The sequence below is a fragment of the Mirounga leonina genome, unplaced genomic scaffold (genome assembly GCF_011800145.1).
Source record: "Mirounga leonina isolate KUSES-001 unplaced genomic scaffold, KU_Mleo_1.0 Mir_54, whole genome shotgun sequence".
Classification (NCBI taxonomy): Eukaryota; Metazoa; Chordata; class Mammalia; order Carnivora; family Phocidae; genus Mirounga; species Mirounga leonina.
This window is the reverse complement of record NW_023270812.1, coordinates 3,298,963-3,324,003: the sequence shown is the minus strand read 5'-3', so window position 1 is coordinate 3,324,003 and position 25,041 is coordinate 3,298,963. Positions and strand designations below refer to the sequence as shown.

The window sequence follows — 25,041 nt, the reverse complement described above, 5'->3', positions numbered from 1 at the left end:
GGAAAGAAAACCGCGAGGCCAGAAGAAAAAGAGAACGACCCCGAACTGCTTCACGGTCGGTTGTCATGAAAGCAGAAAAAAGCAAGGCAAAGAAAAAGAAAAACTAGAGACACTGTGTATCCAGGGTGTCCTGGGTGAAAAGGCGGACCCCAACAGGGGACAGCGAGGTCGGAGCCCTCCTGGGCGTCGGCTTGTGGCTCCCTTCCCGCCCACCTGTCTGCTCAGACGCTCAGCATCTTGTCCCTGGATTGTGGTGACAGTGTCCCCAAGGCACAGCCACCAGGCACAGCGCACCCCCTCATCGATGCTATCGTTCTACTGCCGAAAGCTCTTCAGTGACCCCTTACTGCCATTGCCCAAAGTCCAAGCCCCATGCAGCGTCCCGGGGCCTCCACACGCGCCCCTGGCGCCCCCTCTCCAGCCCGGCTTCCCTGCCTGCATAGACATTGTCTACTTACTCCCACTTACCCCCACCTCACCTCCTAGCGCCCACTGCCTGGGCATTTCTACCTCAGGCCCCTACCTCCATCTTCAGTTTCAGCTTAGTCCCCCGACACCCCATTTCCCAATACCCCTCCTGAGGTCCCCGCGAAGGCCTGGCCACAAACGGCTCTCTGCTGCCCCCTGCTGGCCGCATCGGGCCTGGCCGGCCGCGCTGTGGGCTCCGCAAACCCCCTCCGCAGAGACAAGTGTTCTGGGCTCTACACAGTCTCTGTCCTCTGCCGCTGTGACAGCAGCCATGCACAGCATTAGGGTCGCTGGAGGGGAGGCGGGGGGATGGGATACCTGGGTGATGGGCACTGGGGAGGGCACGTGACGGAATGCGCACTGGGGGTTACGTGCCGCTGATGAATCACCCAACTCCACCTCTGAAACTAGTAACACACTGTATGTTAGTTAACTGAATTTAAATAAAATTTTAAAATAAAATTTAAAAAAAAATAGGGCGCCTGGGTGGCTCAGATGGTTGAGCGTCTGCCTTCGGCTCAGGTCATGATCCCAGGGTCCTGGGATCAAGTCGCACATCAGGTTCCCTGCTCAGTGGGGAGCCTGCTTCTCCCTCTGCCTCTCTCTCTCTCTCTGTCTCTTATGAATAAATAAAATCTTTAAAAAAATTTTAAATTAAATTAAATAAAAAAATAAAGAGTGGGCATGTCTGTGCCCCAATAAAACTTGGTGGACATTGAAATTTGAATTTCATGGCTTTTTTACAGGTTGCAACTATTTTGACAATTCCAAAATGTAAAACTCATTCTTAACTCACAGGACATAGAAAAACGGGCAGGTTTGGCCCTCGGGTCCTACTGCACCCCCATATCGTTGCTATTCCAAGTGTGGGCAGCACCGCAGTCCCAGCTGGGAGCTTGTCAACAATGCCGAGTCCTGGGCCCAGCCCCGCTGCACAGAATCGAGGTCCGTTCGCTGAAGTTTGGGAAGCGCTGCCCTGTTTATTTCCATGTTGCTTCCTCCTCTATTCCCTCACTTGTTTCTTATCAGAGGCTTCCTTCAAAAGCCCTACTGACTTTTCGTGAACATAACAATGCACGGCACAGGGGCGCCTGGGTGGCTCAGCCCTGGGCTCGGACTATTGATCTCGGCTCAGGTCACCATCTCAGGGTCGTGGGACTGAGCCCCACATTGGGCTCCACGCTCGGCACAGAGTCGGCCTGAGATTCTCTCCCTCCGCCTCTCCTCCCCCTGCTCCATCTCACACTCTCTCTCTCCAAAAAAAAAATAAATAAAATAACCATGCATGTAACCACGGGGAGGAAACGCGGAGAAAAGGATGCCCTCCCAGGCGTCCTGAGAGGCGGGGTGTCTGAAGCAGGGGCCCCGCTGTGCCGCTCTGGCTGCCTCATTGGGCCAGAGGCTGGGCGGAGGAGCAGCTGTGGGTCGGCAGAGTCCAGGCTTCCAGAGCACGTTCGAGAAGGTGCGGCCACCGTTGGTCAGCAGCAGACTGCACTGCGCTAGGCGCAGGGCTCCATGTGCCTTTGCTTCTTGGGTTGTCTCCAGGTGTCATCTCAATTTTATCAACGAAAACTGAGGCTCGGGGACATTTTGTAATGACAAAATACATACAAATGACAAACCTGCCTTTCGCACCATGACTTGCCTACAAAGCCGGACACACACAAGGTAGGGGGGAGCGGTGACTGGTACGCGGGAGTCTCCCATTCTCTCTACTTTCCTCACGAGGGAAAATGTTCATAATAAAAAGCAAGGGGAGGGCGCCTGGGTGGCTCAGTCGGTTAAGCGACTGCCTTCGGCTCAGGTCATGATCCTGGAGTCCTGGGATCGAGTCCCACATCGGGCTCCCAGCTCAGCGGGGAGCCTGCTTCTCCCTCTGATCCTATTCCCTCTCATGCTGTTTCTCTCTCTCTCTCTCTCTCTCTCTCTCTCTCTCAAATAAATAAATAAATAATTTTTTTAAAAAATTTAAAAAAAAAGCAAGGGGAGAAACAACCACTTATAAACCAATGGCCAATGCCCAGAAAATGCTGAGATTCTTCATTTTAGACATGCTTTCTATTTGTCCTGGGTATCTCAGGCCACATAAATCAAGGGACCAAGCCCGTGCACCGGGATTGGGGCATCCAGCCCTGGGTGTGAGCACCGTCCCTGCCCCTCTCGGGCTCCCCTTTCTCTCCTAGCCTGCTCCCTCCCCCCTGCAGCGTCCCCCACGCAGAGCACAGGAGAAGGAGAAGCCGTCCTTGGCTTGCAGCTCCCTGTCTACGTGGATACGACAAGTTGTTCTGTGAATGAACTTCCTTGACCAGCATCCAAGGCTGCTATGCATTGAGTTGTATCCCCTGAAAAGACATGTTGAAGTCCTAATCTTTTTTTTTTTTTTTAAGATTTATTTATTTTAGAGAGAGCGCGAACAGGCATGAGAACTGGGGAGGGACAGAGGGAGAGAATCTCAAGCAGACTCCCCGCCGAGCACGGAGTTCGACACGGGGCTCAATCCCACAACCCTGAGATCATGATCTGAGCCAAAATCAAGAGTCAGACGCTTAACCGACTGAGCCACCTGGGTGCCCTGAAGTCCTAAGCTTTAGCACCTGTGACTGTGACCTTATTTGGAGTGTCTTGGTGGAGCAAGCTGGGGGGGTCGTTGGGATGGGCGCCAACACAATATGACTGGTGTCCTTATAAAAAGGGAAAATCTGGACACAGAGGTAGACACGCACACAGGGAAGAGGAAGTGAACACGGCCATGTGACAACATAAGCAGAGACTGGAGTGATGTGTCCACAAGCCAACGGTTGCCAAGGATGGCAGAGAAGCAACCGAAGCTACGAGAGGCGGGAAAGACCCTCCGCTGGCGCTGGCAGGGGCAGCGTGGTCCCCCGAGCCTGGATTTTGGACTCGCAGCCCCCAGAACAGTGAGACAGGAACACACTTCCGCTGGTCGGAGCCGCCAGTACTTTCCAGGGCTGGTTCCAGCAGCCCCATGGAAGGGCCGACAAGGTCCTCTATGCTTCAGGCCCTGCATGCCTCTCCGGGGTCTCCTTCCGCCACTCAGAGTACGTACCCCCGTCCCATTCGGAGGTGCTGGTGAAGATGCCCGGTGCCCACTAGACTCTCCTCTTCCATGCTCCTTGCTCATGTGCCCGTGGCTGCCAGTGGTTTATCCTCCGGGACCCGAGCTGTCCTCACGCACTGCCGTGCACACTTCTCTACCAGCCCTCTGGCTTCGCTGTCATTGTGTGCATCTGTGTTGGTCTCCCCGACCAGGCGGAGAGCACCCCGAGGACACAGGTCTCCTCTTACGCCTATTGGTGTCGCCAGCACCACCAGAGTATGTCGTGCGGGGGTGGGGGTTATAAATGCAACAACAGCAACCAGAACTATTTTAACACAAAGCATTACCTCCTCATTTGAACCGTACGACCAAGTATGTGTGAAAAGAAGGTCATCGGGGCACCAGTCGGTTAAGCGTCCGACTCTGATTTCGGCACAGGTCGTGATCTCAGGGTCGTGAGATCGAGCCCCACGTAAGGCTGTGTGCTCAGCGGGGAGTCTGCTTGAGATTCTCTCTCCCTCTGCCCCTCCCCACTTCTCACGCTTGTTGGCGCTCTCTAAAATAAATAAATAAGGGCACCTGGGTGGCTCAGATGGTTAAGCATCTGCTTTCGGCTCAGATCATGATCCCAGGGTCCTGGGATCGAGTCCCACATCGGGCTCCCGAGCTCCTTGGGAGCCTGCTTCTCCCTCTGCCTCTCTCTCTCTCTGTCTCTCATGAATAAATAAATAAAATCTTTAAAAAAAATAAAAAATAAAAATAAATAAATAAATAAATCTTTTAAAAAAAAAGGAGGTCACTATTTTTTCATGACCTGGCTTACATGTGACTCACCCATTCGTTCACATCCACCGTGTCGAAAGCACGGGAGCACTTCACAGAGATAAGGAAGACACAAGTTCTGCTCACACCCAGGAGCTCCCGGTCCTGTACAGATCCGTGCACACCACGGAGCACAGCTGCGGTTTCTAGATCCAACACCCGTCCTGCATCTGGCACACACATGTCTGTGACAAGTCATTATCTATCTATGGACTACTTCTCCATCGAAAAAGAATAGGGATGAGGTACCTCATTTCAGGCGCTCACAAAAACTCCTACAGAACGGATGCTCATCTTAGCCAGGCTCCATTGTCACTCCCGGCGAGCGAGCTCACTGCACACTCACTGCAACCTGCCAGTGCCCTGGAGGACAGGCCCTGCTACCCAGACTCTTCCCACTCAGGTGAGGCGGGCCCAGAGCAGCCTCAGTGCAACGCAGCCAACAGCAAATCATCTTGTCCGGTGGCCAAGCAGCCTCACGTCCTGAACTCTGGGATCTGTGTGTTATTCTTCTTCCAAGACATCACCATTAACCTCCCCTGCTAGACCGTAAGGCCCCACAGAAACCCCTTGTTAGAGAAGTCCTACACAACCGTACAGCCATGTGGGATCCAGTTGGGGAGCTAAAAGACCATCGAACAGGAGGGTGGCCTGACCCGTGACCACCCGTCTGCTGGTGCCCCTGGAGGGGAAGCAGCATCCCAGGTAGGAAACCACACTCTAGAATTCCAGGTGTGACCCAAAGCAAAAGACAGGTGGGGCGACCCCACATAGAACCTCCCTGTGAACGACGCAAACGTGCCCCTTCCTCAAGATAATTTTGTCTACCCCTAGGAGTTGGTTGTAATATATGGATTTTGTTAGAACAACACAGTTTGCTGATTCTTCCAGAAAAATCATCATAATAAACACACAAGTCTCAGATGTCTACGATGTGAACTGTGCCCCCTGAGCGGTGGCTCCCTAGTACAGTGCTCAACCTGCTCAACTGTATGTGACAGTCCTAATAGCTGGTCCACACTGGCGCTTGAGTATCCTCGAAATTCTAGAAAAGATGAATAAAACCAGGAGGTGAAAATAAACAAACAAATCACTCAATCAATCAATCAATCAAACCAGGATTTGCAGGGGGTACTGGACAATTACGGTGTGTTTTAGGACTTTTTTCTTTAATAGGAAAGAAAAAAATCCCTAGCACAATAAAGTTTTAAACCAATTTTTTTTGGCTCACATACATAAAATGGAAAATGTCTCAAAAAATTTGACCTAGAAATCCCTCAGCATATAATCATCATATCCTGTCATAAATGGTTTTGGAGTAGAATCCAGAGCCATTTTAAAATATATTTTAGTCCTTAGAGAAGCTCTGAGCTTAAAGCAGTAGGGCTAAGGCACTGCCCCAGGATGAAAGAAGATAAAGTGCACAACTGTGAATCAGCAACTAATGCCTTCCAGGAGAACAAAAATTAATAGTAGTCGATTTATAATCCTGTTGGCAGAAAAATCTCTCTCAGCCAGTGTCCTTCTGCTATGAGACATTACTCTTCTGCTTAGTTGCAAGAGAGAAAGATAATTTTTTCTCCTTAATTAAACTCCCTATATTCTATCAGCAGAAATTCTGGATGGCTTCCACGTTAATAATAGTCACCAGGAGCTGGGCAGTAACTCTTCCACAAAGATACGCCTAGGGCTGACAAAACCACCAGCCAGGCTTGTTGAGGACCTGGGGACAACAGAATGTAGACTGCCTTCCTGCGTCCTTTGATTTTCGCTAAAAATTGAATGTAGGGTTTAGGAGTTCTCTTTCCTAAAGATTTTGGATATTAATCCCTTATCAGATATGTGATTTGCAAATATTTTCCTCCCTTCCATGGGTCGCCTTTTTACTCTGTTGACAGTGTCCTTTGATGCACAAGCTTTTCATTTTGATGTAGCCTCATTTGCCCATTTTCCTTCTGGTGCTCTGCCTTTGGCATCACATCTGAAAAATCATCGTCAAAGCCAATGTCATCTTTCCCTCTGTGTTTTTCTTCTAAGAGCTCTATAGTTTTGGGTCTGTTGTCCATTTTGAGTTAATTTCTCTCATTTGTGAATATCCAGTCTTTCTGGCACCATTTATTAAAAAGACTGATCCTTCCCCCTTGAATGATATTGGCACCCTTGTTCGAAGTCATCTGACCACATGTGCAAGAGTTTCTTCTGGGTTCTCTAGGCCATTCCATTGGTCTCTCTGCCTGTTCCCAAGCCCATGCCACCGCATTTGGATTACTGTAGCTTTGTAGTAAGTTTGGAAATCGGGAAGTGTGAGTCTTCTGGCTTTCTTCTTCTTTATCCAGAAACAAACAAAATAACCCAATTTTTCAAATGGGCACGGGACTTCAATAGACAAGAAAATATCCAAATGGCCAATAAGCATATGAAAGATGTTCAGCATCACTAATCATTAAGGAAAGGCAAATGGAAACCCCAATGATACAGCCATTATGGAAAACAGTGTGGAGATTCCTCCAAAAAAATTAAAAATGGAACTACCTATGATCTAGCAATCCCACACTGGGTATATATCCGAAGGAGATGAAATAACTATCTCAAAGACATAGCTGCACTCCCATGTTCACGGCAACATTGCTCACATTAGCCAAGACATGGAAACAACCTAGGTGTCCTTCAACTGACGAATGGTTAAAGAAAATGTGGTATCTATTAGAAAGGAATATTGGGGCACCTGGGTGGCTCAGTTGGTTAAGCTTCTGCCTTCGGCTCAGGTCATGATCCCAGGGTCCTGGGATCAAGTCCCACATCGGGCTCCCTGCTCAGCAGGGAGTCTGCTTCTCCTTTTACCCCTCCCCGCTGCTCGTGCTCTCACTCTCTCTCATGCTCTCTCTCTAAAATTAAAAATAAATATATTTTTAAAAGGGAATATTATTCAGCCATAAAAAGGAAGAAATCCTGCCACTTGCAACAACATGGATGGACCTTGAAGGCATTATGTTAAGTGAATAAGTCAGACAGAAAAAGACAAACACTATATGATGTCACTTATATGTGGAATCTAAAAACACCAAACTCAGAACAGAGAGTAGAATGGTAGTTACCAGGGGTTGGGGGCAGGGGAAATGGGGAGCTATTGGTCAAAGGGTACAAACTTTCAGTTATAAGATGAATAAATTCTGGGAATCTAATATATATAGTCACATGGTGATCACAGTTGCCATACCATATTGTGACTTATAAGTTGTTATGAGAGCAGACTGTTAATGTTCTCGCCATAACAATGGCAAAATGATAATTGTGTGAGGTGAAAGATGTGTTAATAAACCTTATGTGGTAAATGTTTTGCAATACTTGTGTGTATCAAATCATCAAAACAAAATCCATACACAGAATAGAATAAGTGTCAGGCTGGTAGATGCCTAATTAATACTGAGGGAATGAGTTAAAAGAAAAAAAAAAAAACACAATGAAATACTACTTCATGCCCATTAGAATGGCTATTATTTAAAAAAAAAAAAAAAAACAGAAAATAACAAGTATCCACATGGATACGGAGAAGCTGGAACCCTGCACGTTGCTCGTGGAACATAAAATGGGCGGCCACTGCAGAAAACAGTATGGTGGTCACTCAAGACATGAAATACAGAACTACCACGTGACCCAGCAATGCCACATCTGGGTATAAACACAAAAGAACTGACAGCAGGAACTTAAACAGGTATTTGCACGCCCATGTTCATGGCCACACTGGTCACGACAGCCAAAATGTGGAAACCACCCAAGTACCCCCACCCCCGGGGGATGAAAGGATAAACAAAATGCAGTAGATACACACAATGGAATTTCATTTGGTCTTAAAAAGGAAGAAAATTCTGACACATGCTACCACATGGATGGACCCTGAAGACATCATAAGTGAAATAAGAAAGACATGAAAGGACAAATGGACTATGTTTCCACTTACACGGGGTACCTAGCATGGTCCACCTCATAGAGCCAGAAAGCAGAATGGCAGTCACCGGGGCTGGCTGGGAGGGAGGACCGGACAGTTAGCGTTTAATGGCAAAGAGAGATTCGGCTTTGTGAGATGAAAAAGTCCTGGAGACGGTTGGTGGTGATGATTGCACAACACTGTGAACGTGCTTGGTGCGGCTGAACTCTACACTCACAAATGGTTAAAATGGTGACTTTTATGGTATGTCTATTCTACTGCAATAAAATGATGAGCATGGAGTTCTTAAATACAAAATGATTTCTCAATTAAATATGTAGGGGTCTAGGGGCACCTGGGTGGCTCAGTCGTTAAGCGTCTGCCTTCGGCTCAGGTCATGATCCCAGGGTCCTGGGATCGAGCCCCGCATCGGGCTCCCTGCTCCACGGGAAGCCTGTTTCTCCCTCTCCCTCTCCCTCTCCCCCTGCTTGTGATCCTGCTCTGTGTCTCTCTCTGTCAAATAAATAAATAAAATCTTTAAAAAAAAAAATATGTAGGGGTCTAGTCTTTTCAAAAAATGTATTCACACAAGGAGATAGCTTAACGTCCAATGGTCAAGATACTCCCCAGAAACTACCCTAACCAATAATTTGGTCTCAACATATGAACACATGGATTCTTAACTCAGAAATTCTATTCAGTTCAATGATTTTACCTTGGTTTCCCATTCTGTTCATAAGCAGGGAAATAATGATGCTTACCAAAATGCCATCACATTACCTGCCTATCACACAGAGCTGGGACCAGCAAACTTTCTGCAAAGGGTCAAGTTAAAAAAGTGTAGGCTTTGCCAGACATACGATCTCTGTTGCAACCGCTCGACCATTGTACTGCAAAGTTGGCCATAGACAGAAAGGAGCTAGCATGGCTGTGTTCCAATAAAACTTTATACAAACAGCTGGTGGGCCACATTTGGGCTGCGTGCTGTAGTTTGCCAACCCCCAACGGAGCAGGGAGTATTAAGTAAAATAAAACACTGACTAGCCTAATAACTAGCCCATGTAATCACGGTTTCCCCTCCATGTTAAAAGCAATGGATCAAAATAGGGAGGTAGTCATGACAACTCAGGACCAAAAATGTAAACTGCCGAGGGTGGTCTCATCCTGGAGGGCAGTGGAGAGGGTGCAGAGGACAGTGGTAGAGGAAGAGAGACGCAGAAATGGTCCAGGTAGGAACACCGGCGCTCAGAAAGCAGCAGGGATAGTCAAGCGGCCTGGGGGGACATCTGAGATAGAATACGGGGTAAAAAAGATCTGGGTTGAGTTGATGTATTCAAAGCACCTTGGACAATCTAAACAATTCAATTTTTGAGTTGCTACTGTGAACAAAGCCAAAGGCATCATGAAATCAAAGATGGCTATACTCAAGAACCTGCCTTCAGAAGACTATTACCTAGAAACACTGGGTGAGAATCAAAGTTTGAAGGTCAAGGGCTTACTTCACATGGGAGTCATAAAATCTGACCTGACAGTCTCTGTTCTGATTTAAATGGACGGGTCTGAAAATCTGTCTGGGACACGGCGAGCAATCCAATCAGCTGGGAAAATCACCTCTAGGGCTCACACCCCCTCCTGTGGGTTTGTGTTCAATTTGTCTTTCCTCTGAAGGAGAGCAGTGAGAAGGAAATATTCAAGAGATAAGATGCCACATTTTCTTTTAAATAAGACAAAGCCATATACAAAATTATGTATCTGGGAAATAAACATGATTTCATAAAGACGCCCTCTCATGAACATAAGTACATCAACTAGGCAGTTGGTCTGTAACCTCCAGAAAGCTTTCCTCAATCATCCTTGCAAAATCCACCTGCTGAATTGCACGGGTGGGAGGTCTTTACTGAGCCAACAAGCAGAGAGGCAATCAAGGCAGGGCTTTGTGATAGGGTCACCCCTATTTACTCATACCTCCTTCTTGCAATCCGTGAGCCTGAGTCCTCCAACCCCCAGATAGCCAGTCCTGCCAGCTCTTCTCAAAGCCCTGCAATCAGATGGGCCATATCCAAGCTGCCCGTGTAGAAGAAGAGAGCTCCAAAAAGTCACATGAATGAAATCACACTCCTGGGAGGGGGTGATAAAACTTCTTTTCCTTCATGATTATGAGACATAATATGGTCCTGGATAGCTATATCATGGATCATTGAGACCATTATCAGAAGCTATATTAATAGGGGCGCCTGGGTGGCTCGGTCGTTAAGCGTCTGCCTTCGGCTCAGGTCATGATCCTGGGGTCCTGGGATCGAGCCCCACATCAGGCTCTCTGCTCAGCCGGGGAGCCTGCTTCTCCCTCTCCCACTCCTCCTGCTTGTGTTCCCTCTCTTGCTGTGTCTCTCTCTGTTAAATAAATAAATAAAATCTTTAAAAAAAATAAAAAGCTATATTAAGGTACAGTCTTCCTAAATTATTTTATTTCCCAATTACTAACCATGGAGTGAAAGTCACAACAGATTGTTTTATATGTAACATTTAACCATTCTGAAACTTGAAAAAATATTAGTATTAAGAGTATTAGTATTGTCATCTTTCTGCTCTTAAACTCAAATATCAAGCAATAAAATGTCATGGTTGTCAAATAAATAAATAAAATCTTAAAAAAAAAATGTCATGGTTGTAAAAAAAACAAAAAACAAAAGCAAAAAAAAAAAAAAAAAAAAGTAAAAGATGCATTCACAGCAAGGAGCCAGAAGAGGGCACTATCTTTATAAGCTTAGCAGATGCCAAAAAATAAGCTTGGTTTTCAGTTTTAGTTCTTTAAGTTATTAGTGATCTAGAAAAGTGTCATCATAATTGTTTATTATATTTGCTACTTTACCAGTGGCTTTCAAACTTAAAATGCATAAAAAATTATTTGGGGACTTGTTAAATACACACTCTTGAGTCACGGTCCCACGGAATAGGGAACTTTGAATTGGAAACAGCTTGCAGCTGATCCTGGAGCAGGGTTCCCAGAAGCCACAGTAAAAACCCTAGGTGCCGAGATAGCCAACTGCCCGAGGGTGGAGGGGCAGGAGGTGATTATACCAGATGGCTGGGTAGCTAGCTGCTTACAGGACACTGCCGACCCTATGAAGGTCTGTATGTTTTGATCATTCTGATGCACCCCAGATGAACCACAACTATGGCATACAAGGAATTATTTTAAGACAACAAAACTAAATAGCAAATTATAAAATCTTAGAGGGGAACAAAAGCCAGTCTATCATCAGAAAAAAAATATAAGAAAAGCAAAATACTTAAAATATTTTTTGTATCATATACGTGCAAAATAAAAAATTGGAGCTCATCTTTTCTTATTTTTAAATCTTTTTAAGGGTTGGAAAAGTAGCCCAACAAACTGCTACAATTAATACCTATTATACTTCATTGGATTATTACTTACACTTTGTCTACTTTCAAGGAAATTTGGGGAGAATTTACCTTAAATGGCACACATCCAATAGAACCATTAAAATAGGCATATAAAAAGGAAATGGGGTGACAGAGAGCATAATGATTCTTGGAATTCCTTAAACTGAACATTAAATTTGGCTCTAGGTTTCTGGATGCTAAAAAGGAAAAGAACTCTCTACAGAGAACATCACCTTGCATCTCCAAACAGCTCCATCCTTACTGACTTCATTCATTCACTCATTCACTCATTTACTCAGAGCTCCAACCCTCAAAGAATTCTACAGGAAAAGCTAGGGTTGACTGTATATACCCAAGAAAAAACTTCTTCTGTCAAAAAACATAATGACGTAGGTGCAGCTAACAGGACAGAAAAGAACAAAGAGCCTTAACTTCTGCAGAAGTTCAAACAGAAGTTCAAACAGGTGGGAAATATTCAACCCCGCTAGGAATTAGATGAATTCAAATGAAAACGACAGGAAACCATTTCAGACTACCAGTGTGGTTTTATCAAACTGATAGAGTCTGGATTGTTTTTTAAGAACAATTCCTTTTTTTTTTTTCTAAAGATTTTATTTAGTCATTTGACAGAGAGAGACACAGCGAGAGAGGGAACACAAGCAGGGGGAGTGGGAGGAGAAGCAGGCTTCCCATGGAGCAGGGAGCCCGATGCGGGGCTCGATTCCAGGACCCTGAGATCATGACCTGAGCCGAAGGCAGACGCTTAACAACTGAGCCACCCAGGCGCCACCTAAGGATAATTCCTACTGGTAAGGAGGGTACACCCTTCCCAGGGGCAATGTTCCTAACCTCTCATCTTATCCTTCTCTTTCTAGAAATATTCAGAGACGTGCCAAAGATTTATCTACAAAGATGTCCATTGCACTTGTATTTATTATTTTAATAATATTATAAACTCCCAAAAATGTAACAGCAAACTGGAAGTTCCCTCACTGTACCACAATGGTGATTTGGATCGGTAACGAGGTCACATTCCAATGTTGGAATGAGATGCAGTCATCAGAAAGTATGTAGTTGACGATGGATAAGAATATGGAAAAAATGTTCTTTGTAAATTACTATGTGAAGAAATAGTATAAAACTATATATACAATTTGACCCCAATTATGTAAGTCTATTAGCTTGGCACATATAAAATTGCCTTCATTCAATAATTTTTACCTAAAAACATCAATTTCTTAATGGTTTAATTTCAATACTTTTAAAAATGTGTGTGTAGATATGTGTGTATATGCGTATATTTGTATATACACACACATACATGCATATACCCTCACAAACATAGATGTATTGATTCACCAAAGAACAGATATGATGTATGATGTACACCAAAATGTTAACAAAAGTTTTCAGGGTGAAGTCATTGTCTTTTAAACATTATTTGTTATGCTTTTCTTCACTTCTCAATTTTTTAAATGAATATATATCGCTTTTACATTCAGAACAAATGTAATTTGAAATCCTGTTTCAAGGGATAGGAGTTCGTGGTGGCCAGAGTGTGGTAGAACAGCTCACGTACCCTGCCCAGGGTGGTGTAAATGAGCACACACTTCCTGAGGGTGATTTGGCAAAACACATCAAAGCCTTTCAAGTGTTCACACATTTGACCAGTCCTTCTTCTTAGAATCTCTCCAAAGGAAATAACCAGAGATGCCAAGATACCCATACAGGATGTTTATCACAGAGTTATCTGTGGTATGACATTTTGAATACAATAATATACTTCCTGACAAGAGGGAACAGGTTGAATAAAAGATAGTGCATCCATCTGATGTATTTTATGCAGGGTCAATATATGTTGGAACAACTCTTAATAGCATAAGAAATTGTTTGAGCTGTATTGAATTTTAAAAGATTAAAATCTATATATAGTCTGATCATAAATCTGTTCAAAAAGTCTCTAAGTCTGGGGGCGCCTGGCTGGCTCAGTCAGAGGAGCACGCAACTCTTGATCTTAGCGTTGGAAGTTTGAGTCCCATGTTTTGGGTGTAGAGACTACTTAAAAATAAAATCTTTATAAAAAGAAATGTAAGTCTGTATGTGCACACACACATGCACAGCATCACCTAGAAAGAAGACTGGAAGAGTGTGTGTGTGTGCAATTAACATAGTTTGTTGAGTGGAGGGATTTTTATTGCCTTCTGTACACTGTTCTGAATTTCCCAAATATTCTACAAAAAGTATGCATTACTTCTATAATCAGAAAATGAACAACTTTTTTTAAAAGAGAAAACAAAGTTCCCTCTTCACCAAATGGAGGATGGAGTATGGGGAAGCAGGTGGACTCGTGGGGACCAGCTAGGAGCTCCTGCATTACAAGTGGGAATGAAGAGCAGGGGAAAGGTTCGAGATACTGGGGAGGCAGAAAGGTCAGGATTTGCTGACCTTTGCATGCCAGAGGGAGTCAGGTATGAGTCTCAGGTGCGTGGATTAGGGTAAGGAATACAGCCTACGGTAGCCAGCTTCTGACGGGCTCCAGGGCCCCTTGCCTCCTGATCCACCCTGTACCGTCCCTCTCACCCTGAATAGAGCAGACCTGTGTCACCACGGGATCGAGCAGAAATGACAGGGTGTGCTTTGTGAAGCAGGGGCATAGAAGAGATTGACAGAAAGTAGGATGGAAGTTCCTAGGAGTTCTGGGGAGGTGAGGGCAGGGGAGACTGCGGGAGGATGAAGTCCTAAGGATGGATGGTGATGGTGGTGATGGTTATACAACAATGTGAATGCCCTTCATACCATTGAACTGTACGGTTAAAAATGGTTAGAACGGTAAATTTTATGTTGTGTATATTTTAACCATAATAATAAAATTTTTTTAATATAAAAAAGGTAGGGCTCTGCCTTGTCTCTCACGCCAGGGCCCTGGGGGAAGCCAGCCACCACGTGGTGAGCACATTCAGGCGGCCCTGCCAGAGGCGGGGTGTGGAGGAACCCAGGCCTATGGCCATCAGCACCACGAGCACACCGGGTATGTGCATGAGCCCCCCAGAAAGCAGGTCCTCCAGCCCCCTCAGCTGAAGACAGAAACCATATAAAATAATATTGATTGTTTTAACATTTGGAGGCATTTGTTATCCAGCAATAGAAAGAGGCACAGACTTGAGCCATCTGGTACTCTTCGGTGTCTCGTACCACCATCTCGTTTGTCCAGCTTCCGATGAGGATGTGGAAGGCTGGCAAGAGGCGCATTCCCAGCGTGACAACAAACACTAGGTAACGTGCAGAATCTCAGTCTGCAGCACAGAGGCGAGCAGGGCTTGCGGCGGGCTCCCCACCAGGCCCACCAGGGGGCGCCAGAAAGATCGGAAGGCGCGAGGTTCCCGAGCACAGCCGCCCAGCCGCGGAACGAGGGGTCAGCTTCCTGCAGGTAGCACCTCAGGGCTTCCCACAGGCCTCCCTTCTTGCCTCTCTTCCTCCGATAATACCTGTTTGACCAGTTCCCTCTGAATTACATCCTCTTCGCTCAAATCCCCACGTGGTTTCTGTTTTCCTAACTGGCCCCCAGCGGATACAGCAGGTGGACCAGAGTCCACTCAATTACTGTACCAGCGCCAGCTGGGCTGGTGGGGGCACAGGTGTAAGCGAGGGGGCTCCCACCTGCCGGGCGAACCATCACCCCGACGGCCCTTCCTGGCTCCTCGCCTGCCAACCTCCGCCCACCCAGCCGAGCTCACACGCGTGTTCCCCCAGCTCGGCACTTTTCCCTGGGCTCTCCCCGCCTTTTGAGCCCAACTCGCCTAAAATTGGACAATAAGAAAATGGAACACCTCGGCATGTGGGGGAGCAAGTGCAGAGGAGGAAGGAATTTGTTTTTTCTTTGTTGTTGTTTGTTTCTTTTATACCTTGGGAGAGACAGTAAGAGAAAAGGATGATTTCTTCTCAGGCTGACTTTCATTGTCTACTTTCTTTTTTCCTTGATCTTTTCATTCTGGTGGAAAGTCGCTGGACCAAAAAGAGAAACCCAGGACTTCAGGTTCATTCCTATCCTACACCTTTTTTTTTTTTTAAAGATTTTTTATTTATTTATTCATGAGAGATAGAGAGAGAGAGAGGCAGAGGCAGAGGGAGAAGCAGGCTCCCCGTGGAGCAGGGAGCCCGACGTGGGGCTCGATCCCAGGACCCTGGGATCATGACCTGAGCCGAAGGCAGACGTTTAACCGACTGAGCCACCCAGGCGTCCCATCCTACACCTTTTCTTATGTCAGGTGGCCAGCCTAACTGCTTCTGCTCACTTTTACCCACCAGAAGGGTGCCGGAAAGATGATGAGAAGGTAAGGAGCACGCACACGTGCATGCCACACACCTGTGTTCTGGCCTGCACGCTCATTTCCCTCATTGAAATAATAGTACTAAAACTTTCAACAGTGTATTAAAAAGTTTCCAGGAGAGGTCTTCATGGACTTGTTTTGAGAAATTACAGAAATTTCACTCCCCAGTCTTACCGTTTATGAAGTAGGAACTGAGTGAAAAAATGACAATCTACCACCTGAAGAGGACCCCAGCCCCGTAACAAAAAGTTTTTGTTTTTTTTTTAAATTTTAAGTGCAATCTGCTCCCCACCGTGGGGCTTGAACTCACAACCCCAAGATCAAGAGCCACATGTCTACTAACCAAGCCAGCCAGGTGCCCCAACAAAAAAGTATTTTGAAGACACAAAATAAAGCAATACAACTTAGACCGCATGCTGCCATGCTTGTCTAGATTATGCCCTAAATGGGGATGACAGCCCCAGGGAGGCAAAAAGGGTGGTTAGTGGATGAGACAAATTTTAGTACGCTCCAAAAGGTCTCAGTCCAGAAACATAAATATACCTGGGGTGGTAAATTTTCATGGACGGGTAGTATTTAGGAAAAAGTGTTAGCAAGGCTGCTTGGGACAGGAGAGTGGGCTGTAAGGAAAAGTGTGGAGAAGCACTGTCCTGGGTGAGACCACACGCACTTGCTCACCCTTTGCTCGAGCATACCCCTTAGCATTGTACTTCCTTCCAGATCTGTAAGAAACTCTGCAGAAACATAATCTTTGCTTGAGTAAGAAGAGTCTGGAATATAACCCAGGAGAGAATGTAATGCCAACTGATTTTCAACCGCAGCTAACGGTGCCTTTTTTAAAAGCTTGAGTGTCAGCGCTCCAACACATGGCTTCCTTTCTTGCCAACACATTTTGGGTTGTGGCTAAATAGCTTCTTTCTTTATCTCAAACGGTCACTTTTTCCAGAAGAAAGAAGGGTTTCAAGCCACCCTGGTCCCTCTAGGTCAGACTAGGCTCCTTGTGTGCAGTCCCCACTGACCCACATCACAGAGGATGTGTGTTACCATGTGGATGAACGCGAGTCACCAAGCATGCGGGCTCCACTTGATTTTGATGACACGTGTGTGCCTTTGTCTGATAAGCGTTCTCTTGTCTGTGCAGCTCACATCCTGACGTGGCATTGCTGTTACCAGAGAATTAGTTCTCCCCATGGCTTCTGGCCCCAGCTACCAATTACACCATTACATCAGCTTCACAAATACTTTATAAGATATTCCAGTTGCCCAGACCGTATGCACACTTGCACTCAGAGACTCACGACATGCGCTCACTTCCTAATCATCAACCTCTGCCAAATTCTAATACCATCCACTACCCAGGGCCTTCAGCTATTCCATCACTTTGTTCAAGTATCATGAACAAGGTTTTGTGCTCAGTGATGTAAGGGGCTAACAAGATTTGAAAAGCACAGTTGCTGCATATGGAGAGAAAGAGAAGTATACAAATAATACAGCATAAGGCACTTTCCCCAATTATGGAAGGGATGGACAAACCAGAGCTGCTGGAGTCTCAGAGGAGGGAGAGCTCATTCCCACAAGCAAGAAGTTGGGGAGACTCCAGGGAGAGCTGGGGTACTGAGGGGAACACTGCAATGAAAGATGCTGAGCAGCATGGGCCAAAGGGTAAGCGCAGAAAGCACAACCAAACAGAACAGGAGCTCAGAAGGGCAAGGCTTGCCTTCCATGACCTGTAAAGTGTTTGTTTGTTTGTTTGTTTGTTCGCGTTAAGTAGGCTCCATGCCCAGCATGGAGCCCAACATGGGGCTCGAACTCACGACCCTGATATCAAGACCTGAGCTGAAATCAAGAGTCGGACGCTTAACCCACTGAGCCACCCAGGTGCCCCCAGCCTGTAAAGTTTTTTATAGTCAAAAGTCTTAACACCAAATATTTTAAAACTGGGAGTATATCATTTTACCTTAGAAAAAAACTTAAGAGCATTTACCTTCAGTTGGAAATTTCTTGGCTCGTTCCTCAAAGAACCATTCTCCAGTTTTTATTTTCACATTTCTGAAAAACAAGCAGAAAGGAAGCCTCAGACAGAGATGTGGATGGTGCTGTATTTGGCTCATGAGAGGTAGGTAGATACTATCACATAAGATTCGTCTTGCAAGGGTCCTCCAAGTTCAAATTTCTGGCCCCAAACCCTACGTTACAGATCTCCTGTAGAGGTTAAATGATCTGACCAGTCAGCAGCAAAGCTGGGAGTCTCTGCTTGGGTCTATTTTATCCTATATGTAACATGTGCATGCAATGTATACATACTAACATATGTGTGTGACCAACACATATTAAGTACTTCATGTTTTCTGAATAAATATACAAGGAGAAACAAAATTACCATCAAAATGATCAGTTATTATTTTTACGGCAGTAAACAATGGCATGAAAGATAGTCAACAAAAAATCCTAGGTTAAGGTTAGTTTGTATTTGTTTGGGGTTTTTTTTTTAAAGATTTTATTTATTTATTTGACAGAGACACAGTGAAAGAGGGAACACAAGCAGGGGGAGTGGGAGAAGGAGAAGCAGGCTTCCCACAGAGCAGGGAGCCCGATGCGGGACTCGATCCCAGAACCCTGGGATCATGACCTGAGCCAAAGGCAGATGCTTAACGACTGAGCCACCCAGGCGTCCCAAGGTTAGTTTGTGTTAACCACGTTTCCTAAGAGCTAACAGAGTAGCCGAAAAGTTTCCTAGAAGGACCTGAAGTCTGGAATGTGGGATCCATGTGCTTCATGAAGACCCGGGACCTGGGTCCAAGTGGACCACCTGAGAAATGCCCTCTTCTTGGCCAGCTGCTCAGCTAGCAGGTGCTAGGGTTCCTCGGCATCCCTGCATCTCCTCCAGTCTCGGTCCCAGGAGGAACAGGTCTCTCTGTATGTGCACTGCTTGAAACCAAAGTCCCCAAATGCCTTGTGCTCTTGACAGTTCCCAAATTTCTGGAGAAGCCACCCTCAATGTCAAAAAACCTTGGAAATGTAGAATTGTTAACATCATTTTAGGATGTAAAAATGTAAACACACAGATGCTACAAGTTTTTCACACCCTTAAAATAATGCGCCACAAAACTTGCCAATTCCTGGATTATGAAAGTTTAAGAAAAATTACAACTTCAACTTATGAAATCTCGTCTATAAAGTACCAAAATAAGTTCTCCATTAGGTTCTTTCAGGCTATATATGAACTCAAATGGATTTTTCTTAACTAATGCTTACAACTGCTATAAATGTTAAGTCAATTCACAACTATATGTCCAACTATATGTTTTTAAAATACCCTCTTTCTCTACAGAGTTCTAGTAATTGTTAGAAGACACCAACCAGCTTCTTCCCCTTTATCTAGTAAGAAACTGTTATGTTCTCTGATGAGTAAGTAAATTATGATTCCCAATGCTTAGTGACTAGAACAAGGGAAAAATACACAGGACTTCTATAAATTGTGATAACAGAATTTTGATAATCAGTCACTACCCTTCAGAGCCAAAATATATAAAATGTTCAGCTGTGATATGTCTACAGAGAGACAGGGAAAAGTTTGCACCATAAAATCGAACATCTGATCTACTAAACTGACACGAAACACTGAGAACTCAGCTCCTTGGAAGTTCCCCCTCTGGTGCGTGAAGGCAAGCATGGGATCAAAAACCAGGCGAAGTTTGGAGAGATGAGTGGGGCAGGTGGTGAATTCATGCTCTTTTGAAGGACCCCACTTGCCATCTATGCTCGTGGGCAACTCTTCCATCTGCAGGACGAGGTCTAACCATCAGATGAAGAGAGCTGAGGAACAAAATCAAATGTGGAAACAGGAGGCCTCCATCTAATAAATGAACTCCCCTTCCTGGACTTTTCTTCCTGGTGGTGGTGACCCTTTCAGCCAATCTACCCTGTCCTGCTCTGCAGCCTGTTACCCTTGGGACCAACAGCATCCATGTACCAGAAGGTGCGGGGATGGTGCAGGGCTCGGACTGGAAGGAGGTCAGAGCTGAGAACTCAGCGGTGCGTCAAACCACGACCCCCTATGGTCAGCCGAGGCTAGCCAGACACAGCCTGCCGCGGCGAAGCGGGCACACGGAAACACCATCACGAAAGGAAAGCTCAGCGGAGGGAGGGGGAAGGTGGAGACACCTGGGTAAATCACTGTCCTCCTCCAGCCCTGGCTTCAGAATCTATGCAGTGAATTAAAATATCTGTCTCCTGGTGCTAGGTCCTCTAACTGCATATCCCAACTGACTACTTGTGAAGTTCAAGCAGGAGCTTATTTGGCAGGACAGATCTGGACACAGACTTCAGGTCTCTCAGGCTCGTCTGTGATTAAAGAATAGAAGGATAAAAACAGCACAGTCCTAAACCGTGTGCCAAACAGCACGTTTTTTGCATTTGAGGCTGTTTCCTTTGAGAACAGATTTGAGCTGGATCTCCCAGTCCTTGCAGAATCAGCCGTTCCCAAGCAATGATTCCCTGATATCCTTCCTAAAGGCTCCCTGTCCACACCAATCCCCAGGTACAAAAAGGGGAACCTTTTGTTGCTCTTATCATCTAAGATGGCGGGGAGCAGACCTTACAGTAGCAGCACCTGCACGTCTCTGTCCTCGTTAGGGCCAACCCAGGGTAGCCTGACTCACAGCAACCAGAGGAAGTGTTTATTATTTCTTCCCAGATGATTAATCAGAACCTGGCTATGAAAGCTTCTTGAAACATTTTCTGAGCTCAGTAATAGGCTAACGCTTTTACATCCCTCAGAATTGAGACTTGCTTCTTTAAAACTTGTTCAATCAGGGGCGCCTGGGTGGCTCAGCCCATTAAGCGTCTGCTTTCATTTGGCTCAGGTCATGACCTCACGGTCCTGGGACTGAGTCCTGAATTGGGCTTCCTACTCAGCAGAGAGTCTGCTTCTCTCTCTCCCTCTCCCCTTCCCACTCATGCTTGCTCTCTCTCTCAAATGAATACCAAAAAAAAAAAAAAAAAAAGTTAAAAAAAATTTTTTTCAATCAATTGACAAATACATCTCAAAAAGCAAAAGCCTAGGGTTTGTGGAGACAGCAGAAGCTCCGGAATTGGGAGAGCTGAATTTGGTATCTGACCTTGCCATTGACTCTGCGTGAGGATCATTGGCATAAATGCCCAGCACATGGTGCAGAGCCAGCTCTAACTACTGGAGGTCCCGCCGTCCATTCTCCATAGCCTTGAGCTCTGCTCATGCTGCCCTTTCATCAGCAAACAAGAAATGACTGTTGAAAAGCACTTTGCAAATCCCAGCATACAAATGTTGAATGATACAATGAATGGATGACCCGGAACAGAAAGATCGTTTGACCTGTTACTATCAGAGCAAGCAGGGAGCCAAACAGGCCTGTTGGAATGCAGCTTTACTTTGCATCTAAATTACCTGCATCTGTGGATAGTTAACTGTCCCATCCACACCTTAGGCTCTTCTAAAAGCATGATGTCCCTAGAGTTGCTTAATGTATTTTATATATATATATATTTATTTGACAGAGAGAGAGACAGCGAGAGAGGGAACACAAGCAGGGGGAGTGGGAGAGGGAGAAGCAGGCTTCCCGTGGAGCAGGGAGCCCAATGCAGGGTTCGATCCCAGGATGCTGGGATCATGACCTGAGCCGAAGGCAGACGCTTAATGACTGAGCCACCCAGGCACCCCAGAATTGCTTAATGTATTTTCCACCATGCAAGGGACAAGAGGTGAAAATCGGTCTGCAGAGTCAGGATTCTGGGAACGCCTAGAGACACCTTTCCCCAGGGCAGATCTGCTCTCCAACCAATGTCCTGATGGCCAGAAAGCCTCAGGAGGCCCCTGGTGGCTCATCAGACCAACAAGCTGCAAAAAGTCCAAATGAAGAAGCCGAATATTATAAAACTGAGACCCCCCCGCCCCCAAACTTCTCTGTGCTAGCTTATCCACCTGTTGGGTAGTTCCCAGCTGAAGTAGTCTTAGGCAAGCATACAGTGGAATTTTATTTTATTTTTACTTCAAATAATCTCACATCTAAGATGGTTTTTAGTTACAAAGTAAAGCAGTGAGGTTTTTTTCCTGCCAGCTCAGTTGATCCGCTTTCAACATTTTCACAGGAAAAAAATACTGATCATAGTGATTAAATCCTAGGTAACTAGGGGAGGACTCAGAGAATCAAGATTAAGATAAAGAAATGATTGTATCGAGCTGCTGCCTCCCCTCCTTGCAAAACATTAGTAACTCTCCCTCAGCTGACCTCAGAGAGAAGACAGGTGCCCCTGTGTCATACTCAGGGCTGTATTCACAGCCCCAAGCGTGACTGGGGTGCATCCCAGGGGCCAGTGAATCCATGTGGGTTGGTGAATGAATAAAAAGCCCCAGTTCTGTGGGGAGCATCTTGAGAACTGTAGGGAGAAGCTGGGATCCTGCTGGGGTGCACACTGAGATCTAATGTGTGTTGGCCCCTCTAAGCACATTGGGGGGGGGGGGCACGGACTCAGGCACCAGAGACTGTAAACAAGGGAAACAAGCTGGGGGCAGACAATAAGGAGGGGTGGGGACTGTGACGAGCAGGAGAAGCCGTGGCCCATTGCAAGGCATTAAAATGATACATATTATACTTCATGCAGGTCCAACACACAAGGCCCAGGGGCTGTTGGCAGCCTGTTGGCCACGCATTTGTGATTCTTGGTTTGTTACACCAGATAACTAGTTGACAAAAGTGAGAAAAATTCCACTGTAGCCGGACAGAGCTGTGCTTGAGGCCTTGACAAAAAATCGGATGAGATGCTACGCATTGCCCTATCTTCCCCAGAGATCTGGGAAGGGCCGCCCGCCGCCAAAGGGACCACAGGAAGGGTGAGAAACAAGGAGCCCATGCTTGTTGGCAATTCTTCAACCTGAAGAGATAATGGAGAGCCTCTGACAAAATGCCGGAGGCTTCTCAGGACGCACAGCACTGGGGGAACCAGGGAACCTTTCAGAAAGCACTCCGTCCTCAAAAGCACCTAAGATCTGCCTCTAGGAGAAGGAGACAGAAAGACAGGAGAAACCAGGCTGACATGAAGAGACATCAGACTAGAACAAAGACAAATCTAGGAAACTAGACAAAAGCAGAACAGACTGTCTGCCAACTCGCAGGAGCAGAACGGAGATGCAGGAAAGCTGAATCAGTGAGCTCACCCAGTAGACGGGCTTTTCCAGAACATGAACAGAAAAAATGAAGACATCAGATTTTGGAAGACAGAGAACAAAGTCAACCTACATATTAAAAGTTATTCCCAGGGCGCCTGGGTGGCTCAGTCGTTAAGCGTCTGCCTTCGGCTCAGGTCATGATCCTAGGGTCCTGGGATCAAGCTCCCTGCTCAGTGGGGAGTCTGCTTCTCCCTCTCCCACTCCCCCTGCTTGTGTTCCCTCTTCACTGTCTCTCTCTCTGTCAAATAAATAAAATCTTTTTAAAAAATAAATAAAAGTTATTCCCTAAGAAGCAAGGGCAAGTGGCATAAAAGATGATCATAGGAATCATACCTAACTGAAGAAAATGTTACTGAGTCAAAAACCAAGCAAACCTTCACCTCACACCCATTAGGGTGGCTACTACCAAAAACAAAACAAAACAAAACAACCTGAAAAGGACAAGTGTTGATGAAGATGTGAAGAAATGGGACCCTTGTGTACTCTTGGTGGGATTATTAAATGGTGCAGCTACTATGGGAAACAGTATGAAAAAAATTAAACATATAAGTACCATATGAGCCAACAATTCCACTTCTGGGTCTATCTCCAAAAGATCTGAAAGTAGGGTCTCTTCTCTTAGAGATGTTTGCACACCTATGTTCACAGCAGCACCATTCATTCACAATAGCCAAAGGGTAGAATTAACCCAAGTGTCCATCAGCAAACGAATAGACAAACAAAATGTGACATATACACACGATGGAATATGCATCTTGGAATATACAGCCTGAAAAAGGAAGGAAACTTGCAATAAACTACAACACAGAGGAAGCTTGAGGACATTCTGCTAAGTGAAATGAGCTAGTTGTAAAAAGATAAGCACTGTATGATTCTACTTATATGAGCACCTAGAATCCACAAATTCAGAGAAACAGAACATAGAGTGCTGGTTTCTAGTGGAAGGAAGAAATAGGGAGTTGTTGTTTAATGGGTATCAAGTTTCAGTTCTGTGAGATGGAAAAGTTCCAGAGATGGATGGTGGTGATGGTTGCACGAAGATGTGGACAGACTTACTGCCCCTAAACTGTAGGTAGAAAAAGAGCTAAGATAGTAAATTTTATGTTATATGTATTTTACCACAATTAACATTCTTTAAATTTTTTTAAGATTTATTTATTATTTGAGAGAGAGAGAGAGGGTACACAGGGGAGAGGGGCAAAGAGAGAGAGAGAGAAAGTCACAAGCAGACTCCATGCTGAGCGCAGAGCCCCACATGGGGCCAGATCCCATGACCCTGAGATCATGACCTGAGCCATTAAAGAAGCCGGATGCTTAACCAACTGCACCACCCAGGTGTCCCTAAAAATATGTGTTTTTTAAACAAGCAAATCCAAGGGATAAGAAGCTCAAAGTAACTTTATTCCATAAAACCAACATAGAGGAGCTCACACCCAGACATGGACAAGAAACTGTTTTTAATTACAAGGATACAGGGGGAAAAAAAAAACAATGCTTGTAACATATAAAAACCAGATGATCACTAAAGAAATAAAAATAAAAATAGCTTCAGATGTCTCTGTCATATTAAATTCCAAAGACAATGAGAACACATTTCCTGAACTTTGAGATGAAAAGGTTGGGACCTAAGATTTTAAAACCCAGTGAAGTCATTACTCATGAGGGAAGGCTATGGAGGACAACCTTAAATTTGCAATGACTCAGATCTTATGCCACCGACATGCTCTTCTGGGGCAAAAAATCCCTCAAGAGGCCCTTCAGATGATTGAAAAATGAATCAAAATAAAGAACTTGCAAATTGGGAAATTATGGTCTCAAAAGATTGGCAATG

The 25,041-nt window shown here is 45.5% G+C and overlaps 1 protein-coding gene across 2 annotated transcripts in view; it reads right to left on the bottom strand.

The window, feature by feature from the left end:
• The window catches only part of LOC118001841 (synaptotagmin-like protein 3), a 94,615-nt gene that overhangs the window by 39,241 nt on the left and 30,333 nt on the right, over positions 1 to 25,041 (bottom strand). For both annotated transcript variants that reach the window (XM_034992003.1, XM_034992005.1), the window contains one exon: positions 17,991 to 18,055. In XM_034992003.1, the coding sequence (XP_034847894.1) occupies positions 17,991 to 18,055 (65 nt within the window). The remainder of the gene's footprint in view (positions 1 to 17,990; positions 18,056 to 25,041) is intronic.